This window comes from Periplaneta americana, chromosome 5 (assembly GCF_040183065.1).
Source record: "Periplaneta americana isolate PAMFEO1 chromosome 5, P.americana_PAMFEO1_priV1, whole genome shotgun sequence".
NCBI classification, from domain to species: Eukaryota; Metazoa; Arthropoda; class Insecta; order Blattodea; family Blattidae; genus Periplaneta; species Periplaneta americana.
Window position 1 is genome coordinate 62,303,808 of NC_091121.1, and position 24,570 is coordinate 62,328,377.

Genomic DNA, 24,570 nt, shown 5'->3' on the forward strand with positions numbered 1-24,570 from the left:
GTGGCCTTCATTCTTTATAAATTTCTTCTTATTCTTCTTCGAAACTGATCGACCTAATGGAAGAAGCTGAAGGTTAATTGGTGTATTTTTAGGTTATGTATGATATGGTCTCGTATTATCATTACGGTAATATGCATATTAACAGTTGCTGGTATGTAATTTCTCTTTAAGGAACATAAGGAACCTTACGAGCCAAGATTCCTTAGGCATACAATGTCGTATATTAATCAGTTTTTGTACAGTCGTTCGAAATTTTGCGAAATATCATTTCCAATCACGAGCCCTAATCCCTAGATTGGAAACAGAATAGGTATAATTTCACGTTATACTGTAGTTTTTTTTTTTGTAACTTTCTTAGGAAAAGAAGTTATAATTTTTAGAAAAATAATTATAATTACAAGAGAAACGTAATTTAACCTAACCTTACATAGCAGAGCAAGGCATGTATTGTAATAAATTGTATACAAACCTTTGGGGAAATTTCAGTATACGGATTCCTCACTGACAATTATATCTTAAAGTACTAAAAAGAACAGATTTGTCTGCGTTTGTCGAATGCACATCATCATGCTTACGAAAAGGCACTTTTCAGTGCCAGTAATTTATTTTGTGTGCACAAGGTTGAAATTTTCAAGTAAGAGGGAAAGAAAGGAATCCGTGTTCTGAAATTTATGCATTATTAATACGTAGTTCAGTGCCTTAGTAGGCGGTAACAGTCGTCACTTTATACACTCTTGTCGGAAGGTTATGTTAATTCATTCGTTCATAGTAGGCCTATTCTGCTTTAGGGCAGGTTTTTCATTGCAAACCCAGCTTTCTCTAATCTTTCTTATTCTCTGCCTTCCTTATAGTCTCCGCATATGATCCATGTATCTTAATGTTATCTGATATCTCCTGCCCCGAACTTTTCTTCCGTTCACCATTCCTTCCAGTGCATCCTTCAGTAAACAGTTTCTTCTTAGCCAGTGCACAGCCAATTTATTTTTCTCTTCCTGATCATTTTCAGCATTATTCTTTATTCACTCTGTCTCTGCCCTTTTTTTTTTTTTTAGATAGTCTATTCATCAGAGCGCTTCTCCGCCCTCCGCCCTCCCGACCACCCTCCTTTATTATTGAATACTGATGTTTGAGTGTAAGAGAATTAATCAAGACCAGGATTTAATTGTTACTGGAAAGTATGAAAGCGTATGTAGATTGATTTTTATATTTTTATTTCTCGTACAGTTTGTGCTTTGCTTGAGCTATCCGTAAAAGATTGTTTTGTTGCTTTTCTAGCCGACTCCGCTTTTACATGCTCATTATACATAAACACTCGTTTAAAAAGATTGGAGAATGCTGGGTTTGCAGTGAAAGACCTGCCATTGGGCAGAACACTGAATGAATGAACCTCATTAATGAGGAGAAGGGAGGATATACATGCTGCAATGGTGAGAAATGGATAGGTACAGTTTTAGATTAATTCTAATTGATTACCTAAAATAAATAATCTCTCAAAACTGTATGTGATAAAAGATTTTTACATAAAATCCTAAAACATTATTTCATCATCATCACTAGCATTACAACCCTGAATGGATTTTGACTTCTAGAAAAACAGCTTTCCATTTTGTTCTATCTACAACCATAGATTTTTACCCTCTTGTTCCCACGATTTTCAAATTCGATATCACGTTATCTATCTACCTCTTCTTAGGTCTTCCCTACCTCCTCCTGTTGTGTAATCCATTCTTCAACATCTTTTTGGGCATGAATGTTTCTGACATTCTTCCTGGATGTCCAAATCATCTTAATCTTTGAGATTTTGTGAATTTGAGAATGTCTTGTCCTTAAGTCAAATTATTTAACTCATGATTGTAGTGCAGTCTCCATCCATAATGATCTCTAACAGGACTACTGTATATATCCTGTGAAATACTTTTTTCTCAAAACATCTCAAGTCGTTCTCATTATCTTTTGTTAGGGTCCATACCTGTGATCCACACATTACTAGAGGATGAACCAGCAATCTGTGTATCTTTATTTTTGTTGTTCTTGTGACCAGTAGGCCTATATGTTTAATTAGATTTATACTTGCATATAACCCTGGAAGACCACTGAAGAGACTTCTCGACTTTTAATATGAGACCGGACGAGATCAATCTGTGGCTCAACTCCTTGGATGATATTTGCATAATATGACCTCTTCCTGACTTGTATCCTTTCTTTTATAGTTATCTTACAGTCATTCATGTCACAGTTGTTATTTATCAGGACTCATCGTCATCATCATTAAGCTTTCAAGGATATAGCCACTATTGATATGTTCTCGCCTTACAATTCATCCATAAGTTTTTTAATTGCTTGGTCCGCTTTTTTCTTCCATTTGGAGTATGTATTTCATGATTAATTTTGGCAATCTTAATCTGGACATTTGGTTTACATGTTAATTCAGATTTGTTTTGTATGTTGCTATTTTCTTCTCAAGATGAAGGTACAGTACTAAGTTTTTAATTGTGTAACACTATCGAATGTCATACCTTCTAGATACTGAAGTTCTGGGGTGCTCTTTTGTTGAGATAGATATTACCCGTATCATATATATATTTTTTCTCCTGCCTGCTTTACTGTTAGACCTATCTTTTTAACTATTTCGGCCTTTTCTAAGAACAGCTGTTTAATTAATGTTACTGGTAATCAATTTCTGGCAGCTATAACTATAAAATTAGCATAGACACAGATTTAGTTTGATTTGAAAATACAGGGTGGAAGTAAAATAACCAGACAAATTAACAGGATGAATATTTCATGTTGCATATAACAAAAAAGTCTAGAATCATATTGGTGTAAAGTTTATAATTTTCGCAGAAAAAATCATTTTCCCAAAATCTTTAACACCCTCTGTTTCGATAACTATTGCAAGTGGGAACGTGATTTATATCTATGTTCATAGAGAATCTAATAAAGAATTATTTTTTCTTTTGGCATATTTTCTAATTAACCGTTCATTTCACAACAAAATATAATAAAGGTTTTTTTTTTATAGTTATAGGGTGCTCTTAATGCCCTTGAATGTGCCTGGTTATTTCACTTCCACCCTGTATATATTTTCTTTTCCGTCATTAAGGCCAATTGCATAGTGTAGGGCCAGGCTGTAGAAAGATTGTTTGGGAAACATTAATTGAGGCATTTAAACATTATAAACGACACAGCTTAAGCCTATTGGGCCATTCCATCTAAACAAAATTCAGATGCATTCCAATTATATTATTGTCCCTCCAGGGGTTCCTTGTTGTACGCACATTTTGTCTTCCTATTGCTATGTAATTGTAGAACTGACATGAAATTTGCTGTGACTCCATATTTAGCTGTATCTAGATCTAATTATAAACTTGTATCCTTTGTCCATGTTTAGGGCTCACAGATGTCCCGGTTAACTGGGAAAGTCCCGAATTTCTAACATTTGTCCCCCTGTCTCAAAAAAAGTGTGTCCAGGATGCCAAACGTCCCGGTTTTCCTACAGAATATAAGATATTGTTTATGCTATTTTTGTAATTTTCCGATTTTATTAGTATCATAATTGATATTTAATTGAATGAATTCTGTCCTCTCCTAGACTCAACGAGAATGTGTCAGTATGAGCATGACTACTTATCAGTTTTTGTTTTATTTTGCCGTGTTCTAATGCTTCAATAGAGAGGGTTTTCTCACATATGAACTTCTATGGACTGCTGAGAATAGTCTCCAAGTACATTGTACATTGTAAAATGAATACTTACCTAAAGACACATTACAGAAGTGTTTCATGTTCAAAATGATACGAATTAAATCTCCAAAAACAGTAAATTTGAAGAAAAGATTCACTCATCAGAACAGTATTGCTATAGCAACAAGCATCACTAGTTAATGTAACTTTTAGTGAGTGTTGACCTATTATTTCATTTATTACAGATGCGTGTGTACTAATTTAAAATTTAAATTATGTTTTCTTTAATGACACTCCCAACTACGAGGTTATATCAGCATTGCCTGTGTGCCAGAATTTTGTCCTGCAGGAATTCTTTTACATGCCAGTAAATCTACTGACATGAATCTGTCGTATTTAAGCACACTTAAATGCCATCAACCTGGGCTTGGATTGAACCCGCAACCTCGGGCACAGAAAGCCAGCACTCTATCGACTGCGCCACTCAGGCCGACTGCATATGTACTACCATAAATGTAACTTATCCCTGTTTTTATTGTATTATGTCCATATAGCTTCACAAAATTTTCTTTATATATCCCCAAAATTTTCTAAAATGCCCAGTTTTTTGGTTTTGAAATCTGGGAGTCCTGTCCATGTTGCAAAATTATTTACAGGCATAAAGTCTTTCCATACGAGTATTTTACCATTTCCATCTTTAATCTGTGCCGATAATTCCTGTGTAGCCTTCTTGATTGCATTATGTGGTTTGTGTCATTTATTTCAAGATGTTTGTGAACTCTGTTTGAGACTGATCAATGAATATGGTTATTGTACGTTATTATATCGATGTTGAGTAAAATGTCAAAAGATACTTGTGCATATTTTATTTACTGTAAATATTTATTGGTTTCAGCTTAAATTCTGGCTGAAATGCTCCTGAAGTTGAATTTAGGAAGACCAATTCATGCTTTAGTCTCTTGGCATTTGAAAACATCCTGTAACATCACACGCCCTATTCATACAGCTTCTGTTGTATTATTCTGGGAGCGTGACCCCAAAGGTGGATATCTGCGAGATAAGCCAAAGTATCCTACAACGCAATTGATCCGTGATGGATTAAAAGAACTTAAAGATGAAATACGATTATGGAAAGATGAAGTAACAGAACATTTTGAATGTGACCCAATACTAGCTTTCAGACCAGGTATGCGAAGTTTTTCACTAACTCTTAAATCAGGAATTAATATTAGGCTAATATTTTTAATATGACAAAAGTACGGAAGTTATGAATGACTTTAATTACTACAGTTATTGCAACGTTAGAAGTTTTCTGTCTCTGACACTACTATTAAACATAGCTGAAGTAGGTATTTATTTTAGTTATATTTGACATTAATTATAAGGTTACGTCTTGTACTTCACTGCAGGACTAAATTAAACGTTGTATCGAAATTGTAATTATAACTGTCCTGACTTTACTACTTATTGTTAATGGACTATGTCAATATTGTAGAAAAACCAACCAGTTCCAGTTTCCATAAATATGATCTTATAATTGGCTTCTTACAAAACCGCATTGATTTTAAAATTATGCATAATAATTATGATCCTACAAATATGCATTAATTTTATTTATTTTACTAAATAGTAAATATAATATTCCTGTAAGTGTATTGTCAGAGATACAGCCGAGACTTCAAAGCTGCTACTGTGTAGCATAGAATAAATGATTAACTTTATAGTGTATTTAACCTACTTAATACTGTATATTTAGTTTATAGTTCAGAAGTTCCTCTTGTATCGGAAACAAAATTTTTAGGTACGGTATATGGTTAGATCAACATTTGGATTGAGGAATATAAACAATATACATTATTAAAATTGAACAAGTTTTATTTTTCTCTAAGAATCATAAAAAACGAATTACACTTCAGCCGTATTAAAACTTTATATTCTGTATACTGTATGTGGAAAATATATTGAGGTATGGTATAAAAATTTTGGGGAAATAGCAAAGACATTCATCTGATTTTTAAAATGCAGAAAAAGATAATTAGATGTATAATACATACTGGGAGATATGATGCCTGTTGGCCATTAAAAAAAATAAATAGGCTACTGTGTACTAATCTTTCCAAGTCTATATACAAGGTGAACTGTAAGTAATGTCATTAATTTCAGGGGGTTGTTCTTTGAGGTAGTTCAAACTAAAAATTTAATACCATTTTGCTCGTTTTTGCTTACTTTTTGAGATAAAAATTCTTTTATATGAATTTTAGTTCCCCCCCCCCCCCCTTTAATTCTGCAGTGCTTGGGAAAAGTGACATAAGTCAGTTTCCACAAACCTTTTTTGATAATTTATTGACAACTTACACTGGTTTATGTCGATTTGATTTTTTTCTGTATGAATTATTGTATTGGGAGAAATACTTATGTATTTTTTTCCAAGTGAGCAGATGTTCCGTAATTTGTGAATAAATTATCAAAAAAGGTTTGTGGAAACTGACTTGTGTCACTTTTCCCGAGCACTGCAGAATTAAATGTGCAGAAATTTAATTCGAACAAATGTAACATTGTACCCATAAAATTCCTTTGCAGAATGAAAAGTTACATTTAGTAGAATCAAATTTCTGCACATTTAAAAGAGAAAATTAAAATTCTTTCAAGCATTTATAATAATACACTGCCCTCTTAAATTACCGAGCATATTGGGTACCAAAAAATGGAAATGAGGTATCAAGGGAAGTAGAATGTTAACATGGTGGCTGATTGCTGGATGTTGAAAAGAGACTGCACTGAACAACATTCGCAAGGTCAAAAAGGAAGGAAATTTGAAGTGCAATATTGAGGTAAGGTTATGATTGTGAGTGTTAATGGTTAATAGCAAATTGTAGTCCAGTATTTTCTCACAAAATGCTTGTTGAAAATAATTTTCATGACATTTCACAAAGCTACAACTTCATTTCTAGGTAGTAATTAATGTATTGGCATTTATTCATATTTTTATTATTTGTATGAAAACCTCTGTGTTGGAAGAAATTGGAGATTATTTTCGAATTTAGCACAAAAAATCCCTTATGAATCGCATATCAGATGCAAAATAACAGAAAAAAAAAAGTTTCAAAATGCAGACCAGTGTTATAGTTTCTATATAAGGAGATATGTAAGTTTTTACTTCACTATATTACTGACACAAAATTTATAATGATTTAGGTGAGACGGATATTATATGGCAGTTCAATGATCCTGCATCTCTTGAACGTTGGGTAACAACCAGTGATAGTGATCACAATGAAGGCTACAGTACCTGCGATTTATCACTCAGTAAAGGTGGGAAAGGTCTATTTACTGGTACACTTTCAACACAGACACCTAAGGACGGACGTGTCAAGAAAGCAGGATACTGTAATATGAGATCTATGAGACCTCGGGTATGTATGCATTGTTACTAACGAAAATGTATGATATCACCAGATATAATATTTTTGTTATCAGTTGAGTTGTGTCTATAAGCTCGAGATGTAAAAAGAACAACTAAGTCACCAATACTTTATAACTCACATTGCAGCACAGCAAGACCTTTGATTTGTAAGTTGCAGCTTCTCCTTATCACGTATTATATTAGCAGGGGCTGCGTAACTTCTAATTTTTATATGGAGGAGAAGATGAAGACTCGCTTGTATAATATATCGTAACCCAGCTATATGGTGCTATCTGTCGATTTTAGCCATGTAGATGTAGGTTCAAGGGCCAGTGAAATTTCGTTAGAATACCCTTCCTTTCACTCGAAGAGTAGCATACTACATCTCCTACACGGAAATGGCAGAATTGTGTTGTTATAAGAGTTGTTCAAAGTTGTGACCGTCTGCATTCACACATTCCCAACATATTTTGATGATGTTATTTGCACGCAAAAATTCTACTGGCGTAATGCATGCAATTTGTCTAATAATGCTTTAAGTTCATACACAAAAGGTCTGTATTGTAGTGTAAATTTGGATGGCATATCAGAGAATCACAGTACCAAACTATAGTAACATTTAATGAACACACACTAGTTATGAACTAATCAGACTGCAAGCTGGAAATCAACTGACCTATAAGCTAAGTAACATTTAATGAACACACACGAGTTATGAACTAATCAGACTACAAGCTGGAAATCAAATCAACTGACCTATAAGCTAACTAAGCATGTGTCTACTCTGAACCAGAAACAATTCAACACATTCTATTGTATTGCACATAAAACAATAAACGTCACTTCTTCTGGAAAAGCTACCTCATTTCTGTAGGCAACCAAAAATAGAATAAACAATTGTGAAAACACCTGTGAAATTTAAAACAGTAATATGTACATGTTTCAGAAATCCTTCAAGCGTGATGCATATTTCGATTGGCGCATGTATTCCCACATTGTCCTTCGAGTTCGAGGTGATGGACGTTCCTACATGCTCAACATCACTACAATGGGTTACTTTGACATCATGTGGAATGACATCTACACATATGCCCTCTTCACCAGAGGTGGCCCTTATTGGCAGTTATCCAAAGTATGTGTAAATCATTCTTATCGGTATATGTGGCAACAATTTTGTACCTAAAATCTAAATTATTTCTAATTGCAGTATCAATTTTCGTTTTTTTTAAATGCTGTGGCCTTTTAACACCTTTTACATCCTACCTTAAACTTTGTTTCCTGTTTTGTTAGAGTCTCTGCAGTGTCACAGAGACTTCTGTCTGCCAAGTAAGGGAGTTTTGAGTGTAAGGAACTTTTTTTGCCAATTATTTTCTCTGGGTGATTCAGGGATCTTTCAAGGCACCAAACGTTTAGTTTTAATTCCCCTGTAAAGGAAGATATGGTAAGGATTTTTACTGCCTTTTAAAAATCCATTTGTCGTAACTGGGTTTGAACCTATAGCATGGTAATTACTAGACCAATATTTTTATATACTGGGTGAGAAGATTGGAGGGAAACTGCAGTGTGACATACACTAGCAGTTAAAACATAATTTACTCACCCAAATTAAAAAAAGATGCCGAAACTGTTTACCTTCTTGTTTCAAATATTTGTTACACCTGTTTAAAAAGTGATGTCTCACTTACTGCACTTCCCGTTCAGTAATGAAGACACTGTTTTCCCAGATACTATTTTTCAGTTATTCCAGGGTATGTGGGTTATTTTTGTTGTTGTTGGTCCAATGCCTAGCCACTTGACAATGAGATAAAAATAACAAGGTGATAGATTGAGGGATTTAAAGGGCCATACATTCTTACTGATAATCCTGTTCTCGAATATTCTAAGAAGTTCATCCATAGAGTAGTTAGTTGTGTGTGCTGTCACAGAATCTTTTTGGGAAAAGACAATACACACTCCTCTGCAACTCACTAAAAAATAGGACATAAAATAATTTCCACATACCTCTCGGCATTAATAGTTTGTTAAAAAAAAGTGACCTATTATCCTCTCACCACTTGTAGTACATCATACTCCTATTTTCACATCATCAAGGGGCTTTTCATAAAGAAGGTTGGATATCTCGGAATTCCAGTATTTGTTATTTTGGGTATTTACATGCTGATGAAGAAACCAACCAACACCCATGCAAAAACAGTACCTGTAAGTTTGTAAAGTTTCAACTTCAATAGTTATGTAGCAGTTCACACAGAACTGTAAGATATACCGGTTTCCTATGCAGGCCGACAAAGCAATATTTTTAGGGAAATTTTCTAAGTAATGTCCAATGTTATCCATATTTTCCATGGTGAGCACATTATGTCGTCTTCTGAGTTCCTTACATGTAACCCATCTATCTCGCGTAATTTATTCACATGGCTGTGGATTTTTTTACAACTTGGTACGTTATCACATGGGAATCTTTCCTGTAGTCATCGTTAAAACACATGGGTCGAATTTGTTAACACACAATAATATTCGTACACATACACTCTTTGTATAATGTTATGTCTGTGTGTCATTTTGTACTAAGTTAATAATGATCACGCCAATAAAACTTAAAACTAAATCAACTTACTTCCACAAAAGACTCCACACACTCACATGAGCCGACCTTCGGAGTCAGTGACATGTCATTCCTCATTAGCGATAGCCTAGATCATGGGCGATAGCAAGCTCTTTACGTAACCGAGCCTACAAGCATCTCAGGGAGAGCCAGAATGCTACGTTGCAGTTTCTCTACTCTCTACTCATCCTTTATTTGAAACTAGTTATCATCTTTCTTGGTGGTACAGACCTTGAGTCATGACCTGACATGCTGCATAGACACAGTGGGACTCCTGTACATGGGATCACCATAATATCCAATCTTCACTTAACATAAGACAGGATATCACATTAACCAAAGACTTTAAAGCTCTAGGGTCATTCTATGTAAAATCAACAAGATTCATAGTTTTACCCTCTAAAATTTTAATAATATAGAGTGATTCGCTTGCTAGAGGCACCAAAACTTCTGTCAATAAAATTGCTATTTATTTATATTTTGACCAGCAAATTTGTATATACATAAAGTACCTTGAATTATCACTTTCTTCCTCGCAGTGGGTTTGAAATCGTCTTGTAGCCTTGAATAATTCTGCATTTGTAGTGGCAGCTGTATTATTATATGATATACATATACACAGTCAACCAATACGTGTTCCTTTTTTGTAAATACTGAAAAGCGGGTCCATTTCAAACATGGGAAAGGACATGTTGGACTACATTTGGTGTAAAAGGTGTACCTTCAAAAAGCTGGTAAGAAAGTTAAGTGTCAATCAGCATTCTGAAGCAGAAGACTGTCTGAAGAGATGATATAAGGTGTAAAGATGTGATTACAAGCATTGCCTCTGAATTATTACGCAGATGTTCCTAAAAGACTAATCTGTCATATTCTGCATGTTAAATTGCTGCTAAAAAATCGAGGACATTTTAAGAAAAATATTACAAAATTTAGAAGTTGAATAGAAAAGTGTTGGGATGCCAGTGGCGGCTATTTTCAAATTATCAGCAAGTCATATTTTCGTAATTCAGGATATGTGTCTATAAATTTTCTTGACGATTTGTAAATAAATGGCGATTTTATTAACAAAAGTTTGGGGCCTCTAGTGACTGAATCACACTGTACTTGAGATACTTACTTCTTATGAATAATTATAAATGAAAGTTCACAAAGTTTTATATCTCCTAGATAATTACTGCAAGAGTTATTGATAACTGAAATATTGAAAAAATACCAAAATTCTCATTCATATGTTTTGGTACCGATACATTTGGGGTTCTATTTAAGATACGGAACTAATCTTTGGCTCTTTTCAAGAAAAAATAAAGATCTTTAATTATAGACACCTTTTGAGTCCCATATAAATTTTTATATTTTTAAGGATATGAGATTAAATATTTGAATTCAAATTTTTAAAAAACTTACAAATTTAAAATTTTGAAACATACATGTGATACAAGTTTAGTCATACCTGATATAATGTGAAAAGTTTCAAGTAGGAACTGAACAAATCTTAAACGCTATTACCTTTTAATTTGTTCAGTAGTGTGTTCACTGACAGATTTTCCATCCCGATACAGGTGTACGTCAGTTGCAGGGAGGTCACTGAACTCATTGCTATGTTCCCTCTGTACGCCAAGGGACATAATGTCTTGTTGGTGTGTAGGGACCGAAAATCTGCTGTCTGATAACCATTCTCAAACACAGTGTCTGGGTATGTGATGGACTCTCATGATTTGGGTGATACAGCCACTTCCTTTTTCTCTTCGTGATCAGTTTCAGCACTATTCTTTTTTCACCCACTTTTTCTAGCACAACTTCATTTTACATTCTGTCTGTCCATTTCATATCCTACATTCTTCTCCATGTTACATTTCAAATGCTTCTAGTCGTTTCTTTTCACTTTGTCGTAATGTCCATGTTTTCGGCATGAAGTACTTCACTAGTCTCTTCCTTAGCTCTTTTTCCAGAGATCCGTAGAAGATTCTCCTTTTCCTATTAAAAGCGTCCTTTGTCTACATTAACTCATGAAAAACAAAACATTGCAGAACAAGGGAAGTTTAGATGCAAAAGTTTCAATATAATTCAATGTTACTTAGTGATATAGGAATAATACAAGTGCCATATTTATTTCAATACAGAATATCATAATATAAACTTACAATCACATTCATACTGGATAATGAAACTGTACTGTGCACCTAGCAAAAGTTAAAAAAGTTAGGTTACAAAGATATTTTTGTCTCGAATACAAAGCGCAAAAAAAAGTTACAAATAACTAAATAATATGGTATTGAAAGTAATTCACTATTATTACATTCTGAGGGATAAGGTATATGCTGCCATGTTTGTTTTAATGATATAAATATTAAATATAATATTTTACTCTTTTGTAAAGATTTACACATTGAAGTTCATAAGCTTGAAGTTTTACTTCTTATGCAAACAATAATTTCAACTTTAAGAAAAAAATGAATTTTTTTTTTCCCCCTAAGTGGTTGTAAATAGATAAGCACTTCTGAAAATAATAGATCTAATGACAAATTTGTGATCGCACATGTTCTCATTTATGTGATATTATTTACATATTATATATTTACAGATACCATTTTCAAAGTTTTTCTTGACAAGTAAAGGCCGTATCCAAGACAAGCAAAATGCCATTCCACTGGACAAAGTGACCAACATAGGCATAACAGCAGTAGACAAGATAAATGGACCGTTTCATTTGGAGATTGATTACATAGGTCTCGAGTTTGATCCCACACACAAAGAAGAGTTTGCATATGAGATGTACACCATGCCTAAATATTTGGTTGGGGTGTGATGATAACATGCAATGTAAGTTAGTGCAGTACATTAGTTTAGTTTTCTTCAAATCAGGTATGAAACTTTGGAGTTGAATTCAGTCTTGATAATACTCGTAGCTTCTTTATTAAAATTAAAATACAAGATGACATTCAAATTTCTCAGTCTCATTGTCTAGTCATTACTTTTTTTTACCCCAGTCCCTTACTAATGTTCAAATTATTTACACTGTTTTAACTAGTCTAGTTGCCTCTCTTGTATTATTTCTTAGGTTTGAGAAATTTGTATGTGTTTCTGGAGATGAGGTAGCTCATGGCTGATGCAAATGTAGTTCCAGCTGTTACATACCTAAATGAAAAAAGAAAAATAAAAATAAATTAATTCTCGTGGCTTACAAGGTATACACATGCATCTCCTTAAATGATTATGCTATGAATTTACACAGCTAGTTTTTTTAAATATCACTCAAAAATTGTTACTAAAATTACCATAGTCGACTTTTAACTGTCACTGTAATGAAGAAATTAAGATGTTTTTTTAATAGAAATTTTAAAACTCTTTTATAAATGTTTTATCAATTTTAACATAATAATTCTTGTAAATTCCTTCCATGTTCCATGTGTGAATGTTTCTAATTCCAATTTACGTATCTAAACATAAAGAGTTTTGTATCTTTCCTTGACTGATGAACATCTGATTCAGCTATCCAGAACGTTTCAGTTAGCAAAAGAAGATGAGAAATGTCACATATGTTAAGTCCTGATAACATATGTCAGCATCTACAGAGTGTAGGTTGACCAGACAGCACACAAAGGCCATGCAACATGTGACAAACCATCTCCTGAGCGCTCAAGTGCAGTCTCTCTGTAGGAGTGATTGTGTTAGTGAAGTGTTTGGATTTAAGTTTAGGATTGTTCCTTTGCTACTGTTACTATGTGGAATGGTAACATTAGGAAATGTTCTTGCAAATCGTCTTTTTACCTTTCCACAGTCACTCTTTTTCAGATAAGTCTCTACCATGAAAATTCTTTGCTCTAATGTATATTTCTGTGGTGCCATGTGAAAAAATTAACTTCACTAACACAATCAGAAGAATAACATGCAATCTAACGTCAACTTACCCACTCCTACAAAGAGACTGAACTGGACTGGCGAGCATGCAGTAGATGGTTTACCACATGTTGCATGGCCGTGCACCGCCCAGTCATCCTACATTATGTAAGTAAACAGTCTATATATCATGACATGACGTAACCTTACTGTAGTTCAGGAATGAATTAGATTTATTAGGATTTGAATATGGAAGATTTAAGAATAATCAAAATATGAAATTTTCTCCTCCAACATACAAGACAACATAGTGGCCAATTTTAATTGAGATAAAGGTTATTTAAGTCTACATTAACTTACAATTAACAGATACCTTCGTAAAGGACATTTGGTTTCAAAGTTAAAATGTAAAAATATGTTCTGAAAGTTACATGTTACATCATGTGAAATGAATTTAAAGTAGGATATATGTTAGACCAATAACAAAAGGTAAAATCATTCTCATTTTAAAACATCAGAGTTTTAATACTAACTATTTCTTGTTATGTAAATTATTGTAACAATTTTTATTATTAGGTTTCGAAAAACAGTTTTTGTTAAAGAGTTTACAATGAAGATATTGCAGTAATATTTATAAAAGAAAGACTTATTCATAGCATATTTTCCTAATATTGCATTTTGGTGTGTGGTGTAGATTGTGTACATATGTTTTCCATGTATCTACACATATGCCGCAACAATAGTCTAGTGGTTAGAAAGCTGGACTTATGAACCTGTGGACTGGGTTTGATCCCTGGTGTACCCCCAATTTATAACTTGTGTTGGTTAAGCCCGTGTTTTAGGAAACACAGGGTTTTCTCTAGGTCGTCCCATTCCCCTGTGGCATCTCAACAAATCTCCATCATCATCTCATCTCATCTCATCATAGGTGCACCAGCCTCCTATAGAGTACCCCGGGCAACAACTCTGTCCATAAATTGGTCTACACAACTGGCTTCATATGGGTGAATGACAAACAGTCAAGTGCCTGCCATTAGCAATATATATAAATGATGATAATCAAGAAAACATAGTATATGATAGCATGTATTTACTTATTATTTACAATAGACGCTCAAAATGACAGTCTATCTGGATACATAATTTGCATCTTTGAAATATGGTTCTTGAAACGAGTAAGAAGGAATTCTTCACGTGAAATATTAAGATTTACTTTATATTAACTACTTTTCTGGCTCGACATGCTGAACTTTTCGACATTTTCATCTGCTCTACTAAAAAGCACGACTTTCGAGGACTAGCCTCTATTCGAGTACCAATTTCGCCTAACTTTTCTTCAGTGGGTTGTAAAGGGTAATAATGTGCAACCATAACTTCTCCTATCCCAATTCCATCTCCACCTATTCATGGTACAACCTGTTATTTCAGACAAGGCTCTGAGGACTGAGTCACAATAGTATGGTATAACTGTTTATTCAACGCTGGGGAAATGCAGTATTAAAATGACCCATTGCTGAATATACTTCAGCTAGTCCTCCCGGCTGAGTTCAGTGAATCTGTCGACCAATGACAGGTGCGATCCTCCAAGCATGTTGGGGGCTGATAATGAACAATATAAAGTGCCAAATCATAAAAAAATTGTGTTCATTTAGAAGACTAATTACAATATGCTCATCAGATTGGAATAACAATCACACCAAACTGTCTCCTGTGTTATCAGGAAGTAGAGATGAATATGTATTACACAGAAATCTGTGACACATCATGATCTAATATCAAAATATTGGGAAGAAAGAGAGTAACTTTATTGTTAAATCGAGAGCATTAGATATATTGGTAGGTAGATACGTTTCTTCGGTCATGATTCTCTGTTCTCTTTTCTAATGTTTAGCATCACATGAAATTTCGCCAGTAACCAGTATAATTGTTTTATGAAATGGAAAGAATGGAATATTCCTATCGAATTTTCTGTAGTACCTACACAAATACTGATTGGTGAATGTCTCATAAATAAAAATTAGACATTTCTCCGCAATCTAGGATTACAAATATTCAGGATTTTTAATCCTTTCCCACCATTTTTGTCTGTCTACTCCTAAATGTTCACTAATTTTCCATTGTTATGTTGATGTTCTGTATTCAAGTAACAGGTGGTCTTCCTGTTTTTTTCTTCTCTGTGATGTCCATTCTAATATTCTTTTATAATAATATAATATTCTTATAGCCTTTCATCTGTCATTCTTTTAGTGTGTCCGTACCATTTCAATTGTTTTTGTTAACGTCTTCAAAAGTCCATTTCTGATTACATTAATTTTGCCTTTAACTGAGAGTTCAGAGTCCATACTTTCGAAATAATATTTCATTTTTCATCATATATTACATAATGCTCTGATTACATTTATTCAGTCTTTCAAACAGCATAAATATCTAATACTGCTGACACACTCTTCCTCTTTTTCTCTCCCTCCCTCCCTCTCTCTCTTACATAAGTGAATTGAAATGATGACGAATTTGTGTAGATTTCTACATAAAGCCAAAGTATGTATGTATGTATTTATTCACACTGCAATGGGTATATACCCGGTGGCAGTGGTAACTAATTACACTCAATAATGACAAGGAAGAAATAAGTGGTAGTTTATTCATCATTTAAATGTGGATCAGAATAGGTAATTTTCTGCATGGGTATTATGAAAAATGTTACAACCGAAAATGCGACAATACTGAGCAGAGGATCCTGGTACCTGTAACTTAAAATCCTACTAATACATTAGTGTTTGAACATACCACATAACATGCAGAACAGGATGATCAACATAGTCGAACACTGGTGCTGCTAACGTGGTTGCAACAAGTAACAGTTGCATGCCTGTATTCCACTTGCTGATTGCTGTTGGGGAGAGCTGAGCTGTTGCATGTGTCACATCAAAATAACGGCTTAGTGTTCTCTGCAAATGCACAAATATGTTAGAAATCTACATTTCTCCTTCCTCCATAACATCATTCCAACAAAGTAAGATAATATACTAACAGGAGGTGGCAGTGACTTATATCGCACATAGAAGGCTGCTGCAACAAGGAAGCAATCCCTTGTAATGATTGCGCCTGTGAGGACAACTGCAACAAATGAAATGTTAATTTATATCTGTCACAAATGTAAGTGTATTATATTACTAAGGAGTCATTTCACTAAAATATAAACTTAATATTATTTAACATAAAACAACTGCATTGTAGCCTACAGTGTATTTGTTATATGAAGAATAGGAAACATTTCAAATTTGAGAACAAATGTTGCTGCTAAAAAATATTTGATTCTGGAATTGATTTTGCAATGCCTCAAAGAGGTTTCAAAAGTGAGAGAGAGAGGAGGGGGAGGGAGGGAGAGAGAGAGAGAGAGTGTGTGTCTGTGTGTGTGTGTGTGTGTGTGCGCGCACCCACTTCACTTGCGTGATTCGGGTTCCACATACTGCAGATAGATGGCAAGACTGTGACCCATTTTCAAATTGCACACTATTGCAGGCCACATTATGCATGTGTATCTGTGAAGAATTATGTAGTGTACTAGGGTGAGTGTGTGTGTAAGTGTAGTGTAGGGAATAGGTGTGGATAATGATGGTGAGGAAGGGAGAAGGGAAAACCCGGTGCTGGCACATAGCCTACTCCTATCGAATAGCACCAAGGGGGCCACCAGGCTTAATGTCCCCATCCGATGGACGAATCACTATCAACAGTGACATATACCTTCTCTTCATATGCACTGCGGAGAGATTTGGGATTTAACTCCGGCATATTGGTGCACAATTTAGTGATTACAGGTTGTGCACTGCCATCTCCTCTAGTCCCGAGGTAGAAATGTTAATTTTACATGAAAATTTCTGACTCTATTGAGAATCGAACCTGGGCCAGCTAATCTGGAGGCAGACACACTACCACAGAGCTAACTCAACGGACGGTTTTCAAAAGTAAGAGCTAACTTTAATTGTTCGTATTTTCTACATAAAACATGATAAACAAGAAATGGGATTTTTTGCATCACCACCCATTGCCATAACTCCATTGTAGAGGTTATATGTGTCCACCATTTTGTTCTTGTAAAAGTAACAGCCTCTCTTCAATGCTGCATACAGCAGCTCTGAGTCCTTTAACTCATCATTTGTCTTAGGTTTGCTCAAGAACACTCGTTACTTCAAATAGTTTCACAGCCAATAATCTGATGAATTAATGTCTGGCGATCTTGCAGGCCTAGTTACAGCAAAGTGCCTCCTGGTAACAAGACCACCAGAACAATAAAAAACAAACTCATTGTCATGGTGATGCAAAAAAAAAAAATCCATTTATTTTGTAAAAGGAAAGTGCCTCCTGGTAACAAAGCCACCAGAACAAACTCATTGTATGGTGATGCAAAAAAAAAAAAAAAAAAAAAAAGCCATTTATTGTGTAATAAGCCAGTGCTAGAATTTTTAAGATTGTGTAGAGAATGAAGAAAATATGAGCAATTAAAGTTACCTCTTACTTTTGAAAAACCCTGCATTTCTAAAAATTCCCTTCTTCCCCCAAATTTACAGCAAAAAAATTGAAGTGTGGCTTTGTTATAATATTCATACAATAACTGACTTACCTGGTATTAAGTCCATGTATGTAAGAGTAAGAAAGAGAGTAGCTATCAAAACTTTATCTGCCATAGGATCCAGGAAACTACCCATCTTTGATGCTTGGCTCTCGAAGTTCCGTGCAATCCACCCATCCAACTGTTAAATATATTACTCATCACAATTTATATATAATGACATCAATTCTATGCATGAAAGCCTACCAACTATTTCCAGTTTAGTAAAAAATATACAGTAATTGTTTTTCCTACAATGCTTCTTGCCAATCTATGACAAGCTGCGCATTGGCTGCTTGCCTATCATTACTAAAGTCAGTGCCATGATCTCTCAGCAGGTGGGCTGTGTTTTAGTTGAACTGTGATTGAGTGCAGTTTATTCCCCTCGTTTGAAGTATGACAACGGTCAACAAATATCCAAAGAGGAAATATATATACATGAACAATACATACATAAAGAATAAAAGGTCGTTGTGTAGCAAAACAAGGCAGGAATTTAGGTGTAAATTTCCTGACAAGCTGATTCAATATAGAAATACAATATTAAATTTGTTGATAGCTTTAACAAAAGAGATCATTTGAATGACCAAAATTCAGACAAAAGTGCTGTGTGCTTAATGACTAAAAACTATATGAAATAGAAGCTACCTTGGAATGTAATCCTCAAAATCCCTGAGTGTATAGCACAGGACACAGGAGAAAAGAATTTCAAAAGCATGTGCAAGATATAACAGTACACAATGGTGACCAGGTAAATGACCAGGCAAGCAACTGACACAAAGCCTGCTGAAAGCTACTGTGCTTACTTTCTTCTTTCCAGACTTAATATCACGTCGTAAGAATTAAACTGTGTAAGATAACTGAAGTGTAAGAAACTCACTGTACAATATTCCGTTTATCTTACCACTTACCAAATCTGAGATGCCAGCAAATACAAAAACTCCAAGTGCCATATGGAAGTTTGACTGCAGAATGAGGTATCCAAGAAATGGAGATATGACAATACGTGAGATGCACAGCAAATTGGGAATAGTAAGCACATTTTCTCTCTTGAAAAAAAAAGAAAACATTACATAATTGGTAGTTAGAATGTTTTTAGAACACGTGAAGCAGGAACATTATCAGTTTATACTTCTTTTATTTCAATTACAGAATCTCTTCTACCAGCATATTTGTAACAATAACAATAACAATAATAATAATAATAATAATAATAATAATAATGTGATCAAAATGCTTTGCACTGTTTCACATTTTCCATTTGATTTTGAAGTGTATTTTAGTAATTAAACCTATCAGAGTAATTTTTATTGAACTTTAAATAATAATAATACAAAATTTTGCGGATAATTCCCGATTTTCGGTATTTTGCGGAAGTCCCTGCATTAATTACTGCAGGAATCGACTATATATATTATATATATAACAGTATCTCTCTCCCCTTTTTTAATCAATAAATTTGACGTTTAATACAATTACTGGTCATAATTAAATGTAAAAATATCACCTCCCTTTCATCTCACACATTTCACTCTTATTCTTACTGTTACTCAGTATTTAAACTATACCTGGAAACCCTTCTCCTCTCTATCAGTTGTTGAAAGTCAAGTCTCTTTTCTGTGGGGCCTGAACTTCAGTTTACAGTAAATCTTTCACGTGCTTAATGCTGCATAAAAGCTTGTAATGGTATGTACACGAACAATATTGTGTATAGTTTAATATTTATTTAATTTCATGGTCCTCTGTTGAAGTTCAAGAAATAGTGTTGATAGCCATTAAATTGAGCGATCACAGATTCAGTTTCCAGCAGGTAGAGTTAAAGTTATCCCTACTACAGACCATGAAGTCCTACAGGATAGTAGGAGTTATGGCTTATCTCTTTCTTACAGGAATTGGGTCCCTTGTCTTATGTTTGTCCTGCATTATCTAAAGTAGTGGCCCTGTGCCATGCTGACCACATGACCAGTTTGTAGATGTGTAATGTTGGTTTAAATGCTCAATAAGACATAAATCTTGAAAGGAGATGGTGACAATAGTTAATGTCACATTGAATAAATACTGTTGTTAACTAATACTAGGTAAATTTTCTAGAAATATGTATATTTAAAAGCATTTGATGGTTTCTACTGCCATTCTACTGCATTTGTAAGCATTTTTTTTTGTCTGCTGTTTCTTCATTAGGAACCTTCACTCACTCTTTTAATAACTTCTCCTTGTTCATCATCATCATCCAAACAAGTATATGGCCCATGACCTGTTACAGTCTCAGTGAGGAACAGCATTTATTATTATAATCCAAAAAGTGAGACACGATTTCATTTATACATTATACTGCTTAAAAAGGTATATATGTAATTAATTTGTTTATGCAAATATACATGAAATAGCTACCACATATATTGTAATAAGTTCTAATACTATTTTTATATTTATGAGAAACAGCATTTAAGAATATAAATGTTAAAATGTATTACAACGCGCTTCAGTAGCTCATTCATACATAAGTGTGTGTAAAAATCCTCTAAAAATGTGTTCTATCCTACTCACTACCTGTTCTGATCACTTGATGATTCAAGTGTTTCGCAAAATTCGCAACAAAAAGCAAAGCAAATTCTATATGTCTTAGGAAATCGTATTTTTGCTTGATACAAACTTTACCTTATAATATTTAAGTCTCTTCTACATTTACTTAGAAACTGCTGATTCTTGAAATAGAGCACCATTGTGGTCTTAATTTCAAATAAAAATTAATAATTACCATGTAATAATTTACATTTCCAGATAAAATGACTCGTAGATACTGAATATAGTTTTGGAAAAATACATAAACAGACAAATAGCATGAATGAAACAATTTTTTCAGTATCAGGAATGTTGAACATGTCTACTTCCGCAAAATCTCGATAGATGTAGCTTCATTTTTTACAGCATCACATTATTCTTCGTCTGATGTAAAAGTGAAAGAATGTCAATGTAAGGAATTAATAGGAACTAAAAATCATTTTTACCTGAAAATTAAACAGTGTTAGAGCCTAACAGGATCCTAATGTAAACTAAAATGTTTATTTTTTATCATGTATCTTTTTATCAAAATATTCTGTCAAGCATTTCCTTCCTCTCTAATGAAATTATAATCGACATTAGACTTGAGCATCATCTATCATTAATCTTTCAGTAATCAAACAATTATATACCTCGATAACTTCCTCCATTTTCTCCTTTACTTTATCACGTGTCTCTTTGATGTCTTTAAGAAGAATCTGTCCACTTTCTTTGAAGCGTTCTTTCTTCTCCTGCAGCATGTCGTGCAGTAGCTCTCTCTGCTTCACGTTCTTGTGTCTCACAAATGTCTTCTTCTGATCTAGACTGTAGTCTAATGTCGCCACCCATCCCAATAACTTTGGACGTAACACCTGAGATCGTGTCAGTGCTTGTGCACGACACATGCTGATATTCAGCATCTTTAAGATAACTGTTGACATTGTTGCAGTGTTCACATTTCATAACCTGAAACTGTGACAGTAAGATACGTTATATAAGATAACGAAATTAATATTAATGTCAGTGCTATTTTCTTACATTATGTACATATATGCAGTGTTTTTTTTTTTCTGGTGGAATGCACTGGAATGTAACCTTTTTGTTATATTTTTCATCATAGATCCGAGAAATGTTCGAATTTCGTACTGCCAATATATTATGACTGAGGTTTCTCCCAATTCAGCGTCATTGTCTCTCCACTATCATCCCTGCTAGTCAACACCATGAGGAACCTGCTTCTTATTAGAATTGTTGGGCCTCCTTTGATCAACTTCAACCTTGACAAGTATATTAAATCTTGGTTATTAAAAGCTGAAACAGATATTACAAGGAAAGAGCAATGCTGTGGAAAATCTTCCAATACTTTGGATACCAGTATGTAGTTTAGTAAATGCCTTTGTTGCAAACGAATTATTATTTTGTTAATCTAAACTGAATCAGTTTATACTAACGTGGATTTAATTTCTATTTATTCTGAAACGTGCATTAAGATGTGAAAATAAATAAGGGTTAATTATGTTTTTAACATGATTTTTGTCTGAATTCCCAGTGCACTGGGTGGTAATCATCTCCACCTCGGCTCCAATGAATTTTACCTAGAGTTCCACCATCTTTTCCTGTAGAAAAATCACTGCGTATATGTATGTGAGGCAGAGAAGTAGAAAATAAACTAAAAAAAATAACTAGGGTATGTGAATGCATGTTTTTGCAACAGGTAAGAAACTGTGATCTCCAAGCTGGTAGGCCACTTGTCTTGCTCCGTGTGTTGCTGTCCCATTGAAGGGACCTCAAAAAATGTTGAGGAAAGGCCGAAAAATGGACGTATTCTAATAGTTATCTCAATAAAGGAGAAGAAAAAAGTTGCAGAATAGTCTTTGAAACATGTTTTGCAGCAGGACTGACTCGCTTAAGATGTTAGCTGAGACATAGGCTTAACTTAACAAGAGGCAAGCATCACAGTCCACACTAGTCAAGGGAAGCAAGGCTTCAGGCAAATTGTGAATGAATGAAGGTCGGAATTAGTTTGTAAGTCCCCAAAGGCCCACAAAAGTCAAGGCTATGTTTTGTCAAAGCATAATTTGAAAAATGTTGAAATATAGAATGGGAGGAGGGGATATTGTGTAGGTTCATGGCCCATTTATTTTAAGACTCATCCCCACATTTGTCTTAGTACATTAAGAAAACCAAGGAAAGTGACAGGCACGAGGATGAGTTGTCTCAATTTAGAAGACTAGCCACTTGGTATATGGGGAAGTGATGGGTATTCTGACCAGGGTGGTTCTGGCTTAGAGTGATTGGAATGTGGCATGTTTCTATCCTTAATCTGAATACATGATTCAGCTGCTGATAGCAACATTTGTTGCACAATGGATGCCAAGTCAGCTGGATGGCCAAGTCCAGTCCTGTTAATCAGTACCAGAATTTGAGTTGATGGATAATTAAGAAAGGAGCTCTGCTGCTTGATTAATTGTCCAGAATAGAATTCATCGTGATTCTGGCTTAAAATGAGCTGGGGATGTGACCTGATCAAAAGAACTGAGCAGGTAATTGATGCTTGCAGTTTCTCACGTCATACCCAGTGCTGTGTTCTGGGTCACAGTTACAAAGTTCAGCTGTCAGCACAAATTGGATGAAGGATGGAGATCTGGCTTAATATGAATTGGAGGGGAGGATTCAAGGTCGTGACAATCATGCACACAATGATGCATGTTGCTGCTCTTGCCCTTTGACCCACCCAACTCATCTTAAGCCAGATCTCCCTATAAACCTAATCAATTTGGGCTGACAGAGTTGAACTCGATTACTGACGACCCAATATACAGAATTGGGAATGTCTGAGTTTGGGTCGGTCAAGGGGAAGAGTATACCAACATGCATCGTTGTACGCACAACCTTGACGCCCCCACCCAACTCATCTTAGGCCAGATCTCCATCTCCCATCCAATTTGTGCTGACAACTGAACTCGGTGTCTGTGACACAGAACTCAACACTGTGTATGACCTGAGAAGCTACAAGTATATATTACCTGCTCATGTCCATACCTATTGCAAGCATGAAGCCCTCAACTTTGACCCGGTGCTTCTGGGCTGCCTGAGCCATGTTAAACTTCATCAACTCAAATTAATAGAGTAGGAAGTAATTGTGATTGTGACTTAAGATGAGGCGTGATCAAGCAAGCAATGAATGCTTGCTGCTTCTGAAGTCATTCCAAATTCTGTATATTGGGTCACCAATAATAGCGTTCCAGTCCAAACTGGATTAGGCTTATAGGGAGATCTGGCGTAAGATGAGTTGCGGTGAGCCAAAGAGCAAGAGTAGCAACATGCATCGTTTTATGCACAGATTCAATGCAACGCAATTTTCTGTTAGCTAGTGCTACATAAAGTACTTTGTCCCCTTTAATTCTTTATTAACTGCATATACATTTTGTTTCACTGTTCGTCCATCGTTATGTGATCCCGATTCCCTTCTTCATTATGCTTTAGGCATGTCTCTCCTACGGTGTCCATGTGTGATAATCAGTAGGTTATGGACAATAACACAATACAATACAATATAGCCCTAGTATCAACGATAAGCGTACAATTCACAGATCACTACGTCTACTATATTAATGTTGACGTACTTTAGCACAGATTACACATGGATGATAGTATTTGTTATATAGTAAATTTATTTGTCTATGGTAATTATTATATACACAACAAATATATGAATTTCCTCCGTGTTATGTTTGAACATTGTTGCCAACTAAGTTTGTGGAAGTATAAAACGCGCTAAAATATTTGCTTACTTCTAATGATTCGTCATTCTAATGGATTTGTTTGAATTTATGGGAAAATTTTAGAACATGGACTGCACCTACCAAATTATGTCTTAAAATACTAAAAAGAGC

General features: G+C 34.6%; 2 protein-coding genes across 5 annotated transcripts; one reads left to right on the forward strand and one right to left on the reverse strand.

Annotated features, from left to right (window-relative positions):
• Nucleotides 1-17: 17 nt before the first annotated feature.
• CIA30 (complex I intermediate-associated protein 30) lies at nt 18-13,033 on the forward strand. Of its 3 annotated transcripts, none has more exons than XM_069825838.1 (5): nt 18-151; nt 4,578-4,868; nt 6,878-7,095; nt 8,032-8,217; nt 12,269-13,033. In XM_069825838.1, exons 2-5 carry the CDS (start codon nt 4,595-4,597, stop codon nt 12,491-12,493), a joined length of 903 nt encoding a protein of 300 aa, XP_069681939.1. In that variant the 5' UTR covers nt 18-151; nt 4,578-4,594; the 3' UTR covers nt 12,494-13,033. The 3 variants fall into 3 exon arrangements, with proteins under 3 accessions (XP_069681939.1, XP_069681940.1, XP_069681941.1); XM_069825839.1 differs by lacking the exon at nt 18-151 and adding an exon at nt 172-310; XM_069825840.1 differs by lacking the exon at nt 18-151 and adding an exon at nt 1,303-1,427.
• Nucleotides 11,771-24,423, reverse strand: CLS (cardiolipin synthase). 2 transcript variants are annotated; one of them, XM_069825841.1, is made up of 7 exons: nt 24,301-24,423; nt 21,328-21,646; nt 19,045-19,182; nt 18,146-18,275; nt 16,556-16,641; nt 16,312-16,472; nt 11,771-12,822 (listed from the first exon to the last, which is right to left on the reverse strand). In XM_069825841.1, the coding sequence occupies exons 2-7, from the start codon at nt 21,613-21,615 to the stop codon at nt 12,735-12,737; spliced, it is 891 nt and encodes a 296-aa protein (XP_069681942.1). In that variant the 5' UTR covers nt 21,616-21,646; nt 24,301-24,423; the 3' UTR covers nt 11,771-12,734. The 2 variants fall into 2 exon arrangements, with proteins under 2 accessions (XP_069681942.1, XP_069681943.1); XM_069825842.1 differs by lacking the exon at nt 24,301-24,423 and adding an exon at nt 24,099-24,276.
• Nucleotides 24,424-24,570: the final 147 nt, after the last annotated feature.